This window comes from Nelusetta ayraudi, unplaced genomic scaffold, assembly GCF_046127955.1.
Source record: "Nelusetta ayraudi isolate G7.1 ecotype Tasmania unplaced genomic scaffold, CSIRO-AGI_Nayr_v1 ptg000011l, whole genome shotgun sequence".
NCBI classification, from domain to species: Eukaryota; Metazoa; Chordata; class Actinopteri; order Tetraodontiformes; family Monacanthidae; genus Nelusetta; species Nelusetta ayraudi.
Window position 1 is genome coordinate 8077501 of NW_027466061.1, and position 16138 is coordinate 8093638.

General features: G+C 45.5%; 2 protein-coding genes across 2 annotated transcripts in view; one reads left to right on the top strand and one right to left on the bottom strand.

The window, feature by feature from the left end:
• slc12a9 (solute carrier family 12 member 9) overlaps nt 1-7565 on the top strand; it is a 9694-nt gene extending 2129 nt beyond the window's left edge. The window contains exons 2-14 of the mRNA XM_076020471.1: nt 628-828; nt 910-1044; nt 1134-1271; nt 1813-2115; nt 2226-2333; nt 2692-2803; nt 2893-3050; nt 3408-3490; nt 3582-3706; nt 4296-4488; nt 4569-4743; nt 5160-5306; nt 5386-7565. Of these exons, the coding sequence (XP_075876586.1) occupies nt 630-828; nt 910-1044; nt 1134-1271; nt 1813-2115; nt 2226-2333; nt 2692-2803; nt 2893-3050; nt 3408-3490; nt 3582-3706; nt 4296-4488; nt 4569-4743; nt 5160-5306; nt 5386-6218 (2709 nt within the window). The 5' untranslated portion in view covers nt 628-629 and the 3' untranslated portion in view covers nt 6219-7565. The remainder of the gene's footprint in view (nt 1-627; nt 829-909; nt 1045-1133; nt 1272-1812; nt 2116-2225; nt 2334-2691; nt 2804-2892; nt 3051-3407; nt 3491-3581; nt 3707-4295; nt 4489-4568; nt 4744-5159; nt 5307-5385) is intronic.
• Nucleotides 7023-11251, bottom strand: hsd20b2 (hydroxysteroid (20-beta) dehydrogenase 2). The gene is made up of 11 exons (XM_076020472.1): nt 11060-11251; nt 10791-10837; nt 10599-10674; nt 10412-10522; nt 9780-9847; nt 9641-9685; nt 9502-9536; nt 9342-9423; nt 9187-9252; nt 7854-8000; nt 7023-7777 (listed from the first exon to the last, which is right to left on the bottom strand). Exons 1-11 carry the CDS (start codon nt 11208-11210, stop codon nt 7661-7663), a joined length of 945 nt encoding a protein of 314 aa, XP_075876587.1. The 5' UTR covers nt 11211-11251; the 3' UTR covers nt 7023-7660.
• Between the last annotated feature and the right edge of the window lie 4887 nt (nt 11252-16138).

The window sequence follows — 16138 nt, forward strand, 5'->3', positions numbered from 1 at the left end:
TTAAAACGGACAAGTAGCTGTGAATCAGCTGACCTAAAATACCAACCTGAAGTGTGAGCAGCGTCAGCTGTGTTCGTTAAGAAGAGCGAGTCACATGCTTTGCACTTGGATTTCCCGCTCTTCTGACCCCCCAGGTGTGTGATCTGTCCAGGAATTATGTAACATAAATCACATTAACAGCGTTGATGTTCCTTGCCATGAAGGAAGTGCAGAGGACCAGTCAGCCACCAAACAGGTTGTCCTGCATTGTAGCACCAGGCGACTGCGCCTTCAACAGAACCTGGCTTTTTCAAGTCAACCGTCTTTTATTTTTTATCTGATGCTGCAAATGCTCAGTGGCTGTGACTGTGTGAACAGTGCACATGATGGCGTTCATTTTGAGGAAGTTGCCAAACAAAAATAGCAGAAAATGTATCATCTATGGAGGATTGTGACAGTGAGTGTGCGTTTGCCTTCTGGCGGCATGTCAAAGACAAACAACGGCAAAAACAAAGGCTGATGTCACAGACGTCGCCAGCTGATCAAGGGAGTAATTATCAGGCTCCGTTGCAAGCAAAAAAAACAACCAGGTTGAAAGACGTCCTTTTGGATTTCATTCAAGCGAGGCACATCTCCTCCTCTCCTCAGCCATGTCCACTGAACGCACCCCTCTGATCACTGGGCACGGGTGCAGTCTAACCATGGCCACCGCACTGTGCGGTGCAGAACAGGAGGCCACGCCGGAGTCCAGCTCTCCCAGCAAAGACCCCCGAAAGCTCAACACTTTCTTTGGGGTGATGGTGCCGACCGTCCTCTCCATGTTCAGCATCATTCTCTTCCTGAGAACAGGTGAGAAAAAGAAGTCACGGCTTGGTGTCAGGTTGCAGCTTGAAGATGTTTAACCAACGCCGATGTCTCTCTGTCTCTCAGGATTCGTGGTGGGTCACGCAGGGCTGTTGCAGGGTCTCCTCATGCTGGTTGTGGCCTACACCATCATATCGCTCACCATACTCTCCATCTGCGCCATTTCCACCAACGGAGCCATCCAAGGGGGCGGAGCCTACTGTATCCTCTGAGAGTGGCCTCGTGTTTGAAATGCTGTGTTTTTTTCACTTGTCCCGTCTGAAGCAGAGACCTTAACAGAACGTGACCAGACATGATAAGTCGATCCCTCGGCCCGGAGTTCGGAGGAAGTATCGGTCTGATGTTCTTTCTGGCCAAAGTGTGTGCGTGTGGTGAATACGTTCTCGGTCTTGTGGAGGCGATACTGGACGTCTTTGGTGCGGACCCTGGTAAGTAGCATTATGCAGTGTTTTCTTATTGCATTTATGTGGTCTTCTTTTTTTTTTTTCAATCTCTCCGTCACATTCAGTTGGATCCTTTTATTTTTTCTTTCTTTTTCTTTTTGTTGGTCAGTTGAGCCACTCACCTCCCTGTTGATGAAAGTGAAGTGTTTACGCTGGTCTTATCAGATGTTTCACTCCTGACTGGCATTGATTCAGCAGGTCAGGAGTGAAAACAAAAACGTCTTCTCCAAGAAAGCCCTCTGTGGATTTCTTTGTTCTTCTATCACAGTTAAAAAAACAATCCATCCAGTTTTACCATCCGGTGCTAATCTCTGTAGCAGCTGCATGACTTTCAGTCACTTCCTGTTTTTTTGCCTTTGTTCTTTTCTGCAGTTTTAAGGCAGCTTTTTTCCTACATTTGTGTCAACTAAGCTGTTACACACCTTCTAAAAGAAGAACAGCTTAAGGTTCGAGCTCAAATTAATGGTTAGGATTTTAAAATGGGTCGCTCATCCTGGGTGTCTGTGCCTGGCTCCGCCCTCCACAGAGTCCTCGGTGTCGGTGGGTGTGCGGGTGCTCCCGCAGGGCTACTGGTACACGGTGCTCTACTCCTCGGTGGTCCTCCTGCTGTGTCTGCTCGTCTGCCTGGTCGGCGCCCACATCTACTCGCGCACCGCCTTCGTCATCCTGCTGGTGATCACCGTCACGCTGCTGTCCATATTCGTCTCCTCGCTGGCGGTCAAACCGCACGACTTCGTCCTCACCCGCCAGCTGTCGGCCAACCACAGCGTCCACTACAACGCCAGCTACACGGGCTACAACGCCACCACCCTGAGGAACAACCTGGGCCGTAAGCGCCGCTGTTCCAGATCCGAGGGTTTTTATTTTTTTTAAAGCGGCGCTAGATTTAAAAGCGCCTGTTAATGGACTTGCTGTCTTTATTTTTTTCTCTCCTTGTAGCTGGCTATGCCTTGGACTACAGCACCAACACGATGATGTCCTTTGCTACTGTGTTTGCTGTCATGTTCACCAGCTGCACTGGGATCATGGCGGGAGCCAACATGTCAGGTCTGGACTTTACAAAGTGTCTTTAATCTCAACAACTTTCCCGAGGCATATTTGCTGTTATTTAGTTTAGCTATGATATTATTGGCTTCTTAAACAGTCAGAATATATTGACTAATAATGGCCTCTAAACAGTTTTTCTCAACTAATTCCTGGTAGCCATGGGTTGACCAACATGTTTCAGCTGAATTGGTCAGTTGATGTTTCGTCTACAATAGACATCGCAACATAAGAGTGTGCCCTAACGATGTATTGCACCTGAACGTTTTTATTACTCTTCTCCTTAAACTCTGAGTCTATTTTTTGCTCATCATGGGTTAGAACACACCTCCATGTGTCTTTCCTCCCCGCACGTCTGCAGGCGAGCTGAAGACCCCGAGCATTTCCATCCCGAAGGGCACCATCGTGGCTGTCCTGTACACCTTCGCGGTCTACATTCTCCTCTTCCTCCTGGTCAGCGCCACCTGTGACAGGTCGGAAAAGTCTCGTCGAGGACTTTCACACCATCGCGGAAGAACTGCAATCAAAACAGTAATGGGTTATGTTCCCTCTTCTGCTTCAGGACTCTGCTGATTCAGGACTACGGGTTCCTCCAGAAAATAAACATATGGCCTCCGTTTGTCACCATCGGGATCTACTGCGCCGCCCTGTCGGCAGCAATGTGCGCTATGATTGGCGCGTCCCGTATCCTGCATGCCTTGGCTGTGGATCAAGTCTTTGGTGAGGCTTGGTGAAACCTGTGTGTGTGTGTGTGTGTGTGTGTGTGTGTGTGTGTGTGTGTGTGTGTGTGTGTGTGTGTGTGTGTGTGTGTGTGTGTGTGTGTGTGTGTGAGAGAGAGAGTGAGAGAGAGAGACTGTTGGCTGTGAGGAGAAAGAAAGGAGCGTCTGAACCTCTCTGTTCTGCACCTGGGTAGTGTGAGCCTGTGGCTGAAGGTGCTCTCCCCCTCAGCCACAGCGCCTCACGGACCTCATGGACCTCATGGAGGGGTGGGACGGGTTGCGTCTTTATTCGAAAGATCTCTATGTCTGCTCTGTGCAAGGAGTTGTTTGAATGATTTTCCTGTCATGTTCCTCTCAGGTTTGCCTCTCGCTCCCGCTGCCATCACATCCATGTCGGGGAACCCGTGGGTAGCCGTGCTCTACACCTGGGGTCTGGCTCAGGTGAGCTGCGCTGCTGCGGTGATGTTCTGTTGTCGGTCTGGTGTCTGGTGTCATTTGCAAAACTGAGCTGCGGTGTGTTTGTGTGTTTCAGTGTGTGGTGTTTGCAGGACAGCTCAATGCTATAGCCAGTCTGGTGACTGTTTTCTACTTGCTTGCCTACGCTGCAGTTGACCTGGCCTGTCTGGCTCTGGAGTGGGCGTCGGCTCCGAACTTCAGGTAATTAGGACAAAATAACAATTCATGCAGGAAAGAAGTTCTGACAACTGTCTCGTCCACTGAACAGCAATTTCAGTGTAAAGTTGCAGCAATGGTTTTTAATTTGAAATCATGGTCTTGGTTTGAGGTAAATAAATAATGACTTGCTATATATTAATGTATTATAAGACCTCAGCAGCAATATTAGTTGATAACATTTACTGTCTTCTTCCGTGTGTTTTGAAAGGACCAACAAAGATTTGGACATTTGCTGCAGCTGGTGTTTATTTAACACTGATTGAACTTTGACCATGACGCTGTTTGGCTAATACGTACTGTTGGTGTTACTGTTGTTGTTGTAGTCGGCCAGTATTCTTATGTCTCTCTGCCCGGGATGCATTAACTTTGCAAGTCAATGTGCAAAGTGTTACCACACGTTAGCTGAAAGACATTATGTTTTAAAAAGTGGAATTTTCAACATGTTGTATTTCACACACATGTCCTCGCCGTTGCGTTATCTGGTTATCTAGCAGTTTCGTGTTCTCCAGCACGGTAAAAGCGATGCACACTGTGTGCTTCACCTTCTGTTTCCTTCCTCTTCTTCCGACAGACCGACTTTCCAGCTCTTCTCCTGGCACACCTGCCTGCTGGGGATTGTGAGCTGCGTGGTCATGATGTTCGTCATCAACCCTGTGTACTCCTCCGCCAGCATCGTCACCCTCATGGTGCTGCTGCTCTTCCTCCACTACAGATCGCCCACCAGCAGCTGGGGTTACATCAGTCAGGCTCTGATTTTCCATCAGGTAATCTCAGGACAAACATGCGCAAGAAAAATGAGAAGATCACACATGCAGTATGCCAACAGACCTCCTTTTGGCTCCAGGTGCGCAAGTATTTGCTGATGCTGGACGTGAGGAAGGACCACGTGAAGTTCTGGAGGCCACAGGTGTTGCTAATGGTGGCCAACCCTCGTTCATCCTCTCAGCTCATCCTGTTTGTCAACCAGCTGAAGAAAGGGGGGCTGTTTGTGCTGGGCCACGTGCAGCTGGGAGATCTGGGTAATGCTCTGTGGATGGTCTGTTAACGCCCCGAGCAGATCGTAAAATCAATCTAGATGAAGTCCAGACACACATTAACGTCTGCTACTCCATATCAATGCTATAGCAGCCCTGTCTGATACTACAAAACCATAATAATGGTTTGTATAAATTTTGCATGATGCTGCTCAGGATGAAAGAACTGCCCCCTGGTGTCCATTTGACAATACTGCACGTACAAAACAATCTTGTATTTTCAAAGAATCTCTCAGTGTTGATTGGTGTGCGCCACCATTAAAGCTAGATTTAGTTCCTCATGTTTTAACTATGGTTTTAAATTGTTTTGTTTTGCACCCAAAACCATTGATAGGACTTAGATCTGTGAATATCTTTTTGCAATCCGTGACATTTCTGTCTGCTTTTTGTGTGTCTTTCAGACACCCTGCCGTCAGACCCGATCCAACAGCAGTACAACTTCTGGTTGAGCCTTGTGGACAAGCTGGGGGTGAAGGCCTTTGTGGACCTGACTCTGTCTCCCTCAGTCAGACAGGGAACGCAGCATCTGCTGCGCATCACGGGACTCGGTGAGCCCAGATTCCCTCCGTCTCCGCTCAAACATTTGATTCGGTCCGATCACAGCCGTCTGACTCTCGTGCTTCTTAGGTGGCATGAAGCCCAACACGCTGGTCCTGGGTTTCTACGACAGCTGCACCCCCGAGGACTACTTTCTGCAAGACTCTGCGTTCTGCGACTCCAGCATGGGCCAGCTGACCGAGGGCGACTTCAACTTCGGGGTTGACCTGCCTTCGCTCCAGGCCCACTTCCCTCCGGTCCGAGACAACGAGAGCCCGCGGTGGCTGTCGCCGGAGGAGTACGTGGGGATCATCTCCGACGCCGTGAAAATGAACAAGAACGTGTGCCTGGCCCGCCACTTCTTCCAGCTGGAGGGCGAGGGCAAGGACAGCAAGGTGGACGGCTCGGAGCGGACTATAGATGTGTGGCCCCTCAACCTGCTGCAGCCCGGCTGCCACGACTACCAGGACGTGTGCAGCCTCTTCCTGCTGCAGATGGCCTGCGTGCTCAACATGTCCAGCAAGTGGCGCCACGCCAGGATGCGGATCTTCCTGAACGTGGAGACCAACTCCAGCGACCAGGGCTGGGTGGTGGACGAGGAGACGTTCCGGGAGCTGCTGCGCAAGCTGAGGATCCGCGCGTCCATCAAGATCGTGCCGTGGGACTCGGTCGTGCAGCACCACGTCGGCGAGGGCGACAAGGAGTCGGCGGGGAGCCTGTCGGCCGGCTTCCTGTCGGCCGTGAACTGCATGCTGTCGGAGCACAGCTCGCAGGCCGCCGTGCGCTTCCTCTACTTGCCTCGGCCGCCACCGCAGCACAGCCAGCTGCAGCGCTACCTGGCCCAGCTGGAGGCGGTGACCAACGGCCTGGGGCCCACGCTGCTCATCCATGGCGTCACACCCGTCACCTACACCGACCTGTGAGCGCCTGCGGCCGTAGGTTTTTGTTCATTTTGTGTCTTTTTATTTGTATTTATTTTTTTGATGCGGCGCATGTAGCGTCACAGGTATAAACTCTGGTCACATGCAAAACACACACATACACACACACATAGCGTTTGGAGAAGTAGACACTAAATATGGCAAACTGTTACTGTGCATTCTACTGACGCAGCTGTAGGTTGTTTTATTGCAACCCTGTCATAGTTGAGTGTGTTTTTCAAGTGCTTCACCTAGTGTTTCCTGTCTGTTTTGTTTTTTTGGGGTGGGGTTGTTTCCATGAAAGGCACATAGAACAGAAATGTCTCATCGCATCGCAAAATCGAAAAAACACTGGCTGTTGAGGAAAATACTGTTTCGCACATAATCTGAATGTCAGGGATGAAATGACCAAATAACTTATTTTCCTGCATTTCTTTCATAATTCTGTTGAAATTATGTTGTGTAATACATTTATTTTTTATTTTTGCTTTGCTTGCTTTTAACATTTCACTTGTCAGCCAGTTGCAGGACCAAATGACCAAGTTAGAATTGTTTATATATAATTGGCAATTCGTTTTTGGGTCCTGAATTGCTCGCAATTTTTTGTTATGGCACATCTGTCAATTTTTTTTTAAAACCTTTTCTATTCTGTTTTACTTGTTGAAAGCAACTGAATATACATTGTCCTCAGATTGATACCCAGTGTTTGTTGAAGCTTAAAAAAAGGTACTGTATTCATTTTCCGAAAATACCTGAAAATACCAGAAACAAGCCAAAAAATGTTTTATCAAAAAGTCAAGACCAAAATTAATTTTTATTTTATTTTTTGCCTTGGTTACCTTAAAAAGTATTGATTTTGTTATGAAACACCAAGAAAAATGTTTGCCGATTCTTGTTTCATGCTGCAGCATTGCAACATCACATACATTTCTGAAGAAACAGACAGGAAGTTGATAAAGAAGAAAGCCATTTGCACAACAGCGTTACACTTTTGTCACATTCCATCTGCTGTTATGGTTTGGGCAACACCATGTAGTCTTTTCTACTTATTATAGTTTTGAAATTCATTGACTATCAGTGTGACTTTCTGGCCTGCTTTAAGACTACACAACAAGTAGTCTGACACCATCTCTAGCAGCGTCGCCATTCTCCCAGTTATAAGTTAGTGTAAAAATCCTAGTCAATCAATAACGTAGACAGACAAACTGCACGCTGTTGCTTTAATGTTTTAGCCTTACTGGACTGAGCTGTGTATACTGAAGATATTTAGAGGCAGATGCTTTGTGCGCTTTGCATTGTTATTTTTGTGACTGTAACATTGTGATACCAACATTAAACATGTTGAAAATATCTGTCATGTATAACTATATAAATATTGTATCTGGAGTATAACATATCTGGAGAAGTGGGATGCAAGCAAAGCAATCTATCTATTCCTTTTCTTCTCAGAGCCTCTCATTCCCGTGCATTCCACATTCAGGTGGTGCCAGTTTGGAAAGGCCCTTGATAAGGACGGATGACATTCTCAGCCAGTCTGGCAGGAGTAGCGTCATCAGTGCGTTCTGTGGGGTGAAGGGAGAGGAGACATTAAGAGCGGTGCAGTGTGCTGACGGTGCAGCGGTTAGTCGGGCCTCTGACCTGCAGCGCGTGGGACAGACAGCCGCTGGTGTGGCTGGAGTAGCCCACAGTGTTCAGGGCTTCCCGGGCAAACTGTGCAGAGCTCTTCACCAGACAGCTGGCTCTCATGTTGGTCATGTTGGTGGACACCACGACGGGAGCGACGCACTGGGAATAGAAGCGGTTGGGGACGATGTTCACTAACATTTTGCTATCAAGATATAAAATATATAGCAAAAGCAGCATCAGAACAGCAAATCATGTGTTCCGCTGCAGCAGGATCCAAGGTTCAAAGGTTATATTCAGGAAAGAGCGGCAACCCCTTGAAGTGAAGTGCAAAGCATTACATAGTCTGTCCACCAGAGGGCACTATCAAATATCCATCCAGCCATCCATCCAATTTCAACACCCACTTCTTCCTGCACTCAGGATTACACGGGTCTGCTGCAGCCTATCCCAGCTGTCATAGGGTGAAGGCAGGGTGACACCCTGGACAAGTCGCCAGTTCATTGCCGGGCCACATGGAGAAACAAAGACAAACAGCCTTTCACACACACACCTGTGGTCAATTTAGAGTTCCTGATTCACCTCACATGCATGTTTTTGAACTGTGGGAATGGGAAGCTTTACATAAATATATACGTGCATATACTGTATGTGTGTGTGTGTCTGTGTGTGTGTGTATATATGTGTGTGTGTGTCTGTATATATACATATGTGTGTGTGTGTCTGTACATTTTCATGCTGACAAGAAATGTGACGCTGATTTTTTTTATTATTTAGTGAATTTAGTCATATACTCTATACTTTAAGGTACTAGATATGCTTGCAGGCCACTACACCTGTTTGCACGGGGATGACACATTGATCTAATCAGTCAGTGGCAGCCACTCAAAGCATTTAGACAGGGAGAAATATTCAAGACAAATGGCTGAGGTTCAAACCCGGCCTTAGAATGGAAAAGAAAGATGACTTGAGTGGCTCTGAGTGCACCGTGGTTGTTGGTGCCAGAGGGGCTGGTCTGATCATTTTAGACACTGCAGAGGTCAGAAAATGGTCACAGTGACGAGAAATAGAGAAAACATCCAGCGAGCAGCAGTTCATAGGGCCAGAATGCTTTGTTGATGCCCGAGGTCAGAAAAGAACGGCTAAACTGGTTCAAGGAGACAGAGAGGCAAGAATAACTTAAACAGACACTTGTTGCAAGTGAGGTATGCAGAGCATCGTCCCCAAATCCAAAGGGATGGGCTCCAGCAGCAGAGGAGAACACTGGGCGTCACTCCTGACAGCTCTGAGCAAAAAGCTGTGGCCTTGCACGTATTCCATACATTGCAGTTTAATGACATATTTTTACCTGGATAATGATTCCCTTTGATTTGTACTCCGCGTGCAGACATCTGGAGAAAAATGTCACAAAAATCTGAAATTGAGGGGAGAAATTAGAGTCACACAATAAGAAAACATTGGGACTGAATGAAGTATGAACAAAATAAGTGTGCGTGAACGCACCTTAGTGGCAGAGTACAGAGACAACAAAGGCTGTGGATGGTTGCCAGTTGCAGAGGAGATATTGACGACGAGCCCTCGGCCCCTGGAATGGAGAACCCAGGCATTAGGCATTAGTATATAGATTTTTTTTTTCAAACACTTCTGACGCGTTTATTGATACCTTTTAACCATATGTGGAAGAACAAGCCTGGTCATCTGAAGAGAAAAAAACAAAACAATCATTCACTATTCACCAAATGTACTAAGTGGAAGGTGAATGTGAAATTTGAATGGTGAGTGTGGATGCACGGTGATCTCACCTGAGGGACGGACAACATGTTGCAGTTGACGATCTGAGTGATTTTCTAGTCGAGAAAAACAAGAGGGAAACAGATGAGTAAAAATAGAATGATAAATGAAGCGAATAGCACATTTTTTTGTTCGGGAGGGAAACTTGACCTGCTCAGCATTCGGTACTTCCAGAAAATAGGAGACATTTTCTGAATACATCATTCCCACATTGTTAACTGGTGATTAAAACAGAGAAAGGGTTTGTAAGAGGTCATCTATCATAACAAATCATTCTCCTCTAAACATTTGGTCCATCTTGTATTCATGATTGATTCAGTTTCAGGCGTAATTTATCTTCGGTATGTTCAACAAAATCTTCAATTGAATTTGCCCTTGGCAAATAATCAAAGCATCCACGCAAGCAATCATTGTTTTACGGATGGATCAGGGCTGGAAGGGTCTGAGATATGAAAAATAAATCTTGTGAATTTTTTCCTTTTTGTGTTTGGAACTAGATGGAAAGATTGTGTGCATTTCCTTGGTTGGTATTAGCTGTCCGTCTATCTATCTATCTGTCTGTCTATCTATCTATCTATATATATATACATATATATGTATATGTTGTTGTTGTTTTTTTTTAAAAAAAGACAGAGCCAGGTAAATGTTTGCCCCAACATGCAGCCTGTCGACTTGTTGGCAGTCCAGTTGCTGCTCTGTGCCTACAATATATAAGGCAATTCCTTCACTCACAAAGAAAGACTGATGCAACAATACTGCTTTGTAGCCACATGTACAATTACCCAGAATTCCAATCTCTAGTCCCTGTAGTCCTTGAGCTATAGCAGGGTAGATACTGTTGCCATCTGTGAAGTCTGCTTGAATGGTGCGAGTCTTCCGCCCATATTCACCCTCTGAATGAGACAAACAAATAGATTGGATCCAATCTCCATAAAAGACAAATGCTATGTTTTTTCTATTGCGACTCACCGATGTGTTTGGCAACATTCTGAAGCTTCTCGTTACATCTGCTCACCAGAACCACATCCAGGCCTCTTCGGGCCAACTTCAGGAGACATGCGTAACAAAGACCACACTGAACACCGGATAAGAAATCCTGAGGAAAATCAACTAACGTCGGCCTTAAAGTGAATTCTGTTGATGTCCTAGGTGGAGACTCACCTCCACAGCATAAGCTTTACCGATACCAGATGTGGCACCAGTGACAACTGCACAACATAAACCGGGAAGATCAATTTGATTAAACTTAATAATAAAAAAGCAATAAACTGTGTACACATTGTTTGATTTGTTTTTTCTTTTTTACTATTTCACACACACACACACACACACACGCACACACACACACACACATGCACGTCCGCATACACACACTTCAAAGTAAAAAAGTTAAAAGTTAAAATCTAATTTTAATGACGCTTCCACTGTACCTGCCCATTTTCCATAGGTCGTTAAATCCACCTGCCAGACTGCTGACAGGACAAACTCTCCCAGTCCGCACCAGCACTTCCAGACCAGTTTCAGCAGATGGTAAACGACAGCCAGTCCTCCGATGATGGCCAGAACGCTGTCGAATGACATCTTTGCAGGAGAGCTCTGGACTTCCCTTGTAACCGAGAGGGACAAGAGGTTGAAAAATCTGAAGTTTATTTTAAAGTCATTGGAGTCGCTGCTCCTCCCACACTCCACCCCTCTCTGTGTGCTGCTGTCATAATGGTGAGCCTGAGTGAGTGAGTGAGTCAGTGAGTGAGTGAGTGAGTGAGTGACCACCAGGGCACATGGGCCCTGCACATCGGGGTTACTTTCAGCCATCATGCACTGATACTTGTCTCTTATCTGTATCATCCGAGAGGTTTTCACACAATCTGAATGGTGATGTACTACAAGCACTTACTACAAAGAGTGACCGATCACGTTCTTGCAGATCATTAAATATTAAATCTATTTTACGTTCTGAAAGCTCATTCCTTCTTTCCCTCCAAATATTTTTAGGAATGGAATGATATTTGATGAAGTGTTGCATTCAAGTCATAAAAGTCACTTAACCTTCTCCTGATGAAACCTTTCGCCCTACCTATTGTGTTCACTGCCAAATGTCCTGGAAACTGCATGTGGCAAAACTCCACGTGATTGTGTCCGAGCTCCGTTACATACGAGCCTCCAGCTATCTGTTGACTGATTGGACCCTGACGGCATCGGCGTGACATCATGTCAAAAACTCATGCCACCGCTGTGGACAACTTGATACAGGAACATCCACGGGCTCAGAAGCATTCCCCATCATGATAGCAGAGTCAAATCACTGGAACCCGACACTACACCATGGCTTGTTCAGCCACTCTGGCGATAAACACAATGCTGTAGCTTTCAAATATGACTGCATATCTTTTGGAAGATAGCAACAATCTGCCAGGCTGTCACGTGCGCAGAAACAGTCCTCCATTCATGTGAAACCAACGTACGAGCAGTGATAAAAGATAAATATTCTTGATAAAATGTTTGAATGATAAAAGAAACCACAGTTAATGAATTCCATTTCATTTTGTACATATTTATACACCTCTGCAGAGCGAACCCAAAGACGATTCAAAGCAATTTGGACATATATATGTGCATATATGCACGTACAGTATATATAGGTATGCACATATACGTCATTTTTCTTTTCTTTTCTTTTTTAAAGAAAGGTGAGTTTTAACAGGGATGGGGCACTCCAAGTTATCTAACATGCTTTAAATACCACTTTTTTGTAACTCAAGGAACCTTTGCTTTTCCTGCTTCCCTCCGGTGGCTGATCCTAGAAAGACTGTGTGATGTCACACGTGGGAGGTGGCCAAATTGACTCACCCCATCGATTCAGCAGGGGTCACTGAGGAGGCAAAAGTCTAAGCTTCCGTGTGACTCCTCCCTCAAGGTTTAATTCGCGGCATTGGATTAATTAAATCTGACAAATAGCTTCAGAGGGGAGAGTAAAGAATTCCGAGAGAGATGAACTTCATCAAATGACACAGCATCTCTGGAAATCATGTGACCGGGCACAAGCTGGTGCGACACCCCCTTCTCAGAGACAAGAAACGCGGTGATGGCACTTGGATAAATATAGATTGCGAACATTGATGGTCGTCCAGTTTACGGATGGGGTTGTGCCGGTGACATCTGCCCAGTGTTGCCGCCTCTGCAGCTTGCTTTGCGTCCCTGACCTTGCTCAAAAGTGATCCCTGTCAGCGCTGCTTGCCATATCACTAAGAGGCTTGCGGGGCTTGCAGATCAGTTTAGCAGAGCCTCACCTGTCTAATCTGATAACCCCGGGCTGCTATCAATGTTCAGGATAGGTGAAACAAGAACAAGGATGAGCTCGAGCTCGGCCTTCCCCACGGTGGAGGCCGTCTTCACACTCGTGGATTTCTGCGGGAACGAGTTGTGTGTTTTGCGGCCGCCTGCGAGCTTCTTTGGCGGCTTCCCCCGGACTCCGTCCTCCCTGCCTCAGCTTTACGCTCGAGCTGCATTGCCCTGGAGATGCTGCCAGGTCAAGAGAGCAACAGCAGACTTTAAGTGGCTTACCATGGGGTTATTTTTGGCTCTCTCCTGCAGCTCACATAGTTCTTATGCCGTTATTAGAGTCACCCCAAGTATGTAACATGCTTCTGCTGACTCTCTCCGCTTATCTTATCCAAAATTGTAACACCTGACCTGGTGGAGGGACACCGCGAAAAGAGGCCGCAGAGGCATCAGCTCAGGCAGTATAAGCCTCAGAAAAGTGTCTGGAAGCAATGAGGGCACTTTAGACAAAAGAAAAGTGAAGCGAGCTGCAAACATATTCCCATGCAATGCTAAGCTCATGTTGCCAAAGAATTTGTGATGCTGAGTATGTAGCAGCTCAAGGTCTATAGCATCTTTAGCCGCTGCAGAAAGGACTGCGCGAAGCCCTGGCCTCTGCTGCTGCAGGGTTACGTGAGGCTACAGACACAAGCGCCTTAATCACTGCAGCAGCGTCAAGCACCGGTCATTGCATGTGGTTCTGCAGCTAAAGGGACCGTTGTTGATTGGCTTTAACAATAACACAAAGTCTTTCTGTCATCTGCTTTGTTGTCAACATGCATTTTTTTCTTCTGCCTGGGGAGGAGCTCAGCTTCAGTCTTAGCTTCAGTCACAGGGATTTGACTCTATGTACTCTATCTACTCTAAGACTTTATGGTAAAAAGGTGGCAGTGGGACAAAGTTAACCAGCATTTTTCTTTTTAATCCTTGTATTCCCCCAGTGATGAAAAACAAAAGGATTTCAGAAACTGTCAATGGCGACACCAACGCCTGAGCTTCGAGCATGAGCACACCTCGACTTTCACCTTCATCTTCTCCAGCCCAGCCCCCCCGTTCCCCCACCTCCCACCTTTCACACACACACACGCACACACACACACACACACACACACACACACTTTTCCCCGCACTGGCATGGATTAAAAGCTAAAGTGGACTGAGAAGTCAAAGCCTGCAAGTCCTTCCAAGTCTTCTCCCTTCCCCTGCCTGTTGCTTCCTCTCCTCTCCTCCCCTCTGTGTTAATCTTTCTTTTTCTTTTTTTCTTTTTTTAAGCCAGTTCACACTGTGGTTTGGTGTGGATCTTCTCACACACCGTCTCTTGCTGTGTGGTTTGGGGTGGGTCCCAGTCCAAAACAGGGACCAAACGAAGGAATGAGGAGATTTTCAAGAGTGATCTTTGAGGAGGTCGCCTGCAAGACAGGATAATTTCTTTTCTTTTTTTAGGACGTTTGGATCACACATGACATTTTTTGTCTGTGAAAGGAAAAAAAAAACTTTGTTCTTTGCTATCGACATAGCTTTCCTGATCCTCCTGGAGTTTCGATGGTGTCCAACGACGGCCTGCTAAACTGACATGGCTTCCGTGTGAAAAAAAAGCTCCTCCAGGTCGGAACCATCTAACCTGTTTTTCTTGTATTTCTAGAATATTTTATGATTTTTGTTGTTGTTGTGCATAGCTATAATGCCATTTGGTCCAAAATTCAGTTTAGGTCTGTTTGCTGTTGGACTGCAACAGCCACTATTTTCACTAATTTTCATTCCTTCAAACATTTTAGTACATGCTATGAATGAAGGAAATATTTTTGCCTATTTATAAAAACTTGTTAAAAAATATATAATTCAAGTAAGGTATTCTCTGAGAATTAGGTCACAGAAATTAATAAGCGGTCTTCTTACCATATGATCTATTAATTAGCCACTGCAAGAATGAGCTTTTCTAAAGAGCTTGAGTCGGGTTTTTGACAGTGTTATATCTGTCTCATTAATATCATATCATAATATAATATTACTAAATATTACTAACAATCAATATGAGAGTGTAAGTAATGCTAGCAAAATCAGGTACAGAGGTACCAGTTGTTTTACAGTTTCCATATATTTTCATTCTTGTGACATTTATGTCATTAAATGTCACAAGAATAATTGCCCATTAAAATTTTGTTGCACTCAAGCTTTAGCATGTAGGGGTTGCATCTGCACAAAACTATGTTTTTATACTTTCTACTGTGTCTTCTGAATATCTGGATATTTGAATATGTTCCTTTTGCTTTCAACCATGACTGCATTTCTGAAACATTAGTATTCTCTCTCAGTCTATCCTATTTTATCCATTTTAAAGCTTTTGCCTTTTAGCAAAGGCAGATAGCATGTTACTCAGGTCTGCTCATTAGTTAGTAAAACGTTTGCCCACAGTAAGTCTTTAAGTGAAGATTTACTCATTATATTAAAGCTCTGCAGATTTTAGTGCAGCAAAGTAAAGCTCGGAAAATCTACATAACTAAAGGGTTTAACCTGACTATGTTTGGCCTGACAGGAAGAGAATCTCAATTAATTAAACTGTAACGTCACTATTCCATGCCACAGTGGCTGCTTTAGGAAAGAACTCTGACAGCATGCATGGCCATTTTTTTTGTGATAAGGCACAGGCTGATGTTCCTCTCTCATAAATGACACCAAGGATCGTGGTAAAGTATGAACATTTCTGTGAGTAAAATCTAAGAGCAAAAAGATAACAGCCTGATGCTCAATCCATTGCTGTTTCAGTGTCATGCAGCAGTCGTTGTCCAAAATGCAGTCGCTAAAAAATACCAACACAGGCTCCATTATTTTCTGATTTAAAGTGCAGACATTTTCAGCTACTTCAGTTTTAGATGCTATCTGTGAGAATCTGAGGGAAGTCGAGGGCAAGAAACTATCCAGGAACAGATGTCTGAGAAGCTCTCAGGAGATTGTCTTTACAAGGGAGGGGAGACCCTATAAAGGCATCGAGGCTATGTTTAGCCTCACGTTATCTGGCACTTGATTTTTTAAACTCTGAACCCAGGGCTCAGCTAATCAGCTTGCCACAATACAAACGATTAATTCAACATGCAACAGTGTTGGAACCGTGCCACTGCACTGTGTCCTCGCTGAGTGGGATACTGAGGAGATACAGCGTTACATTCTGTTGAGTTCAGGTCGGGGGTCTGAGC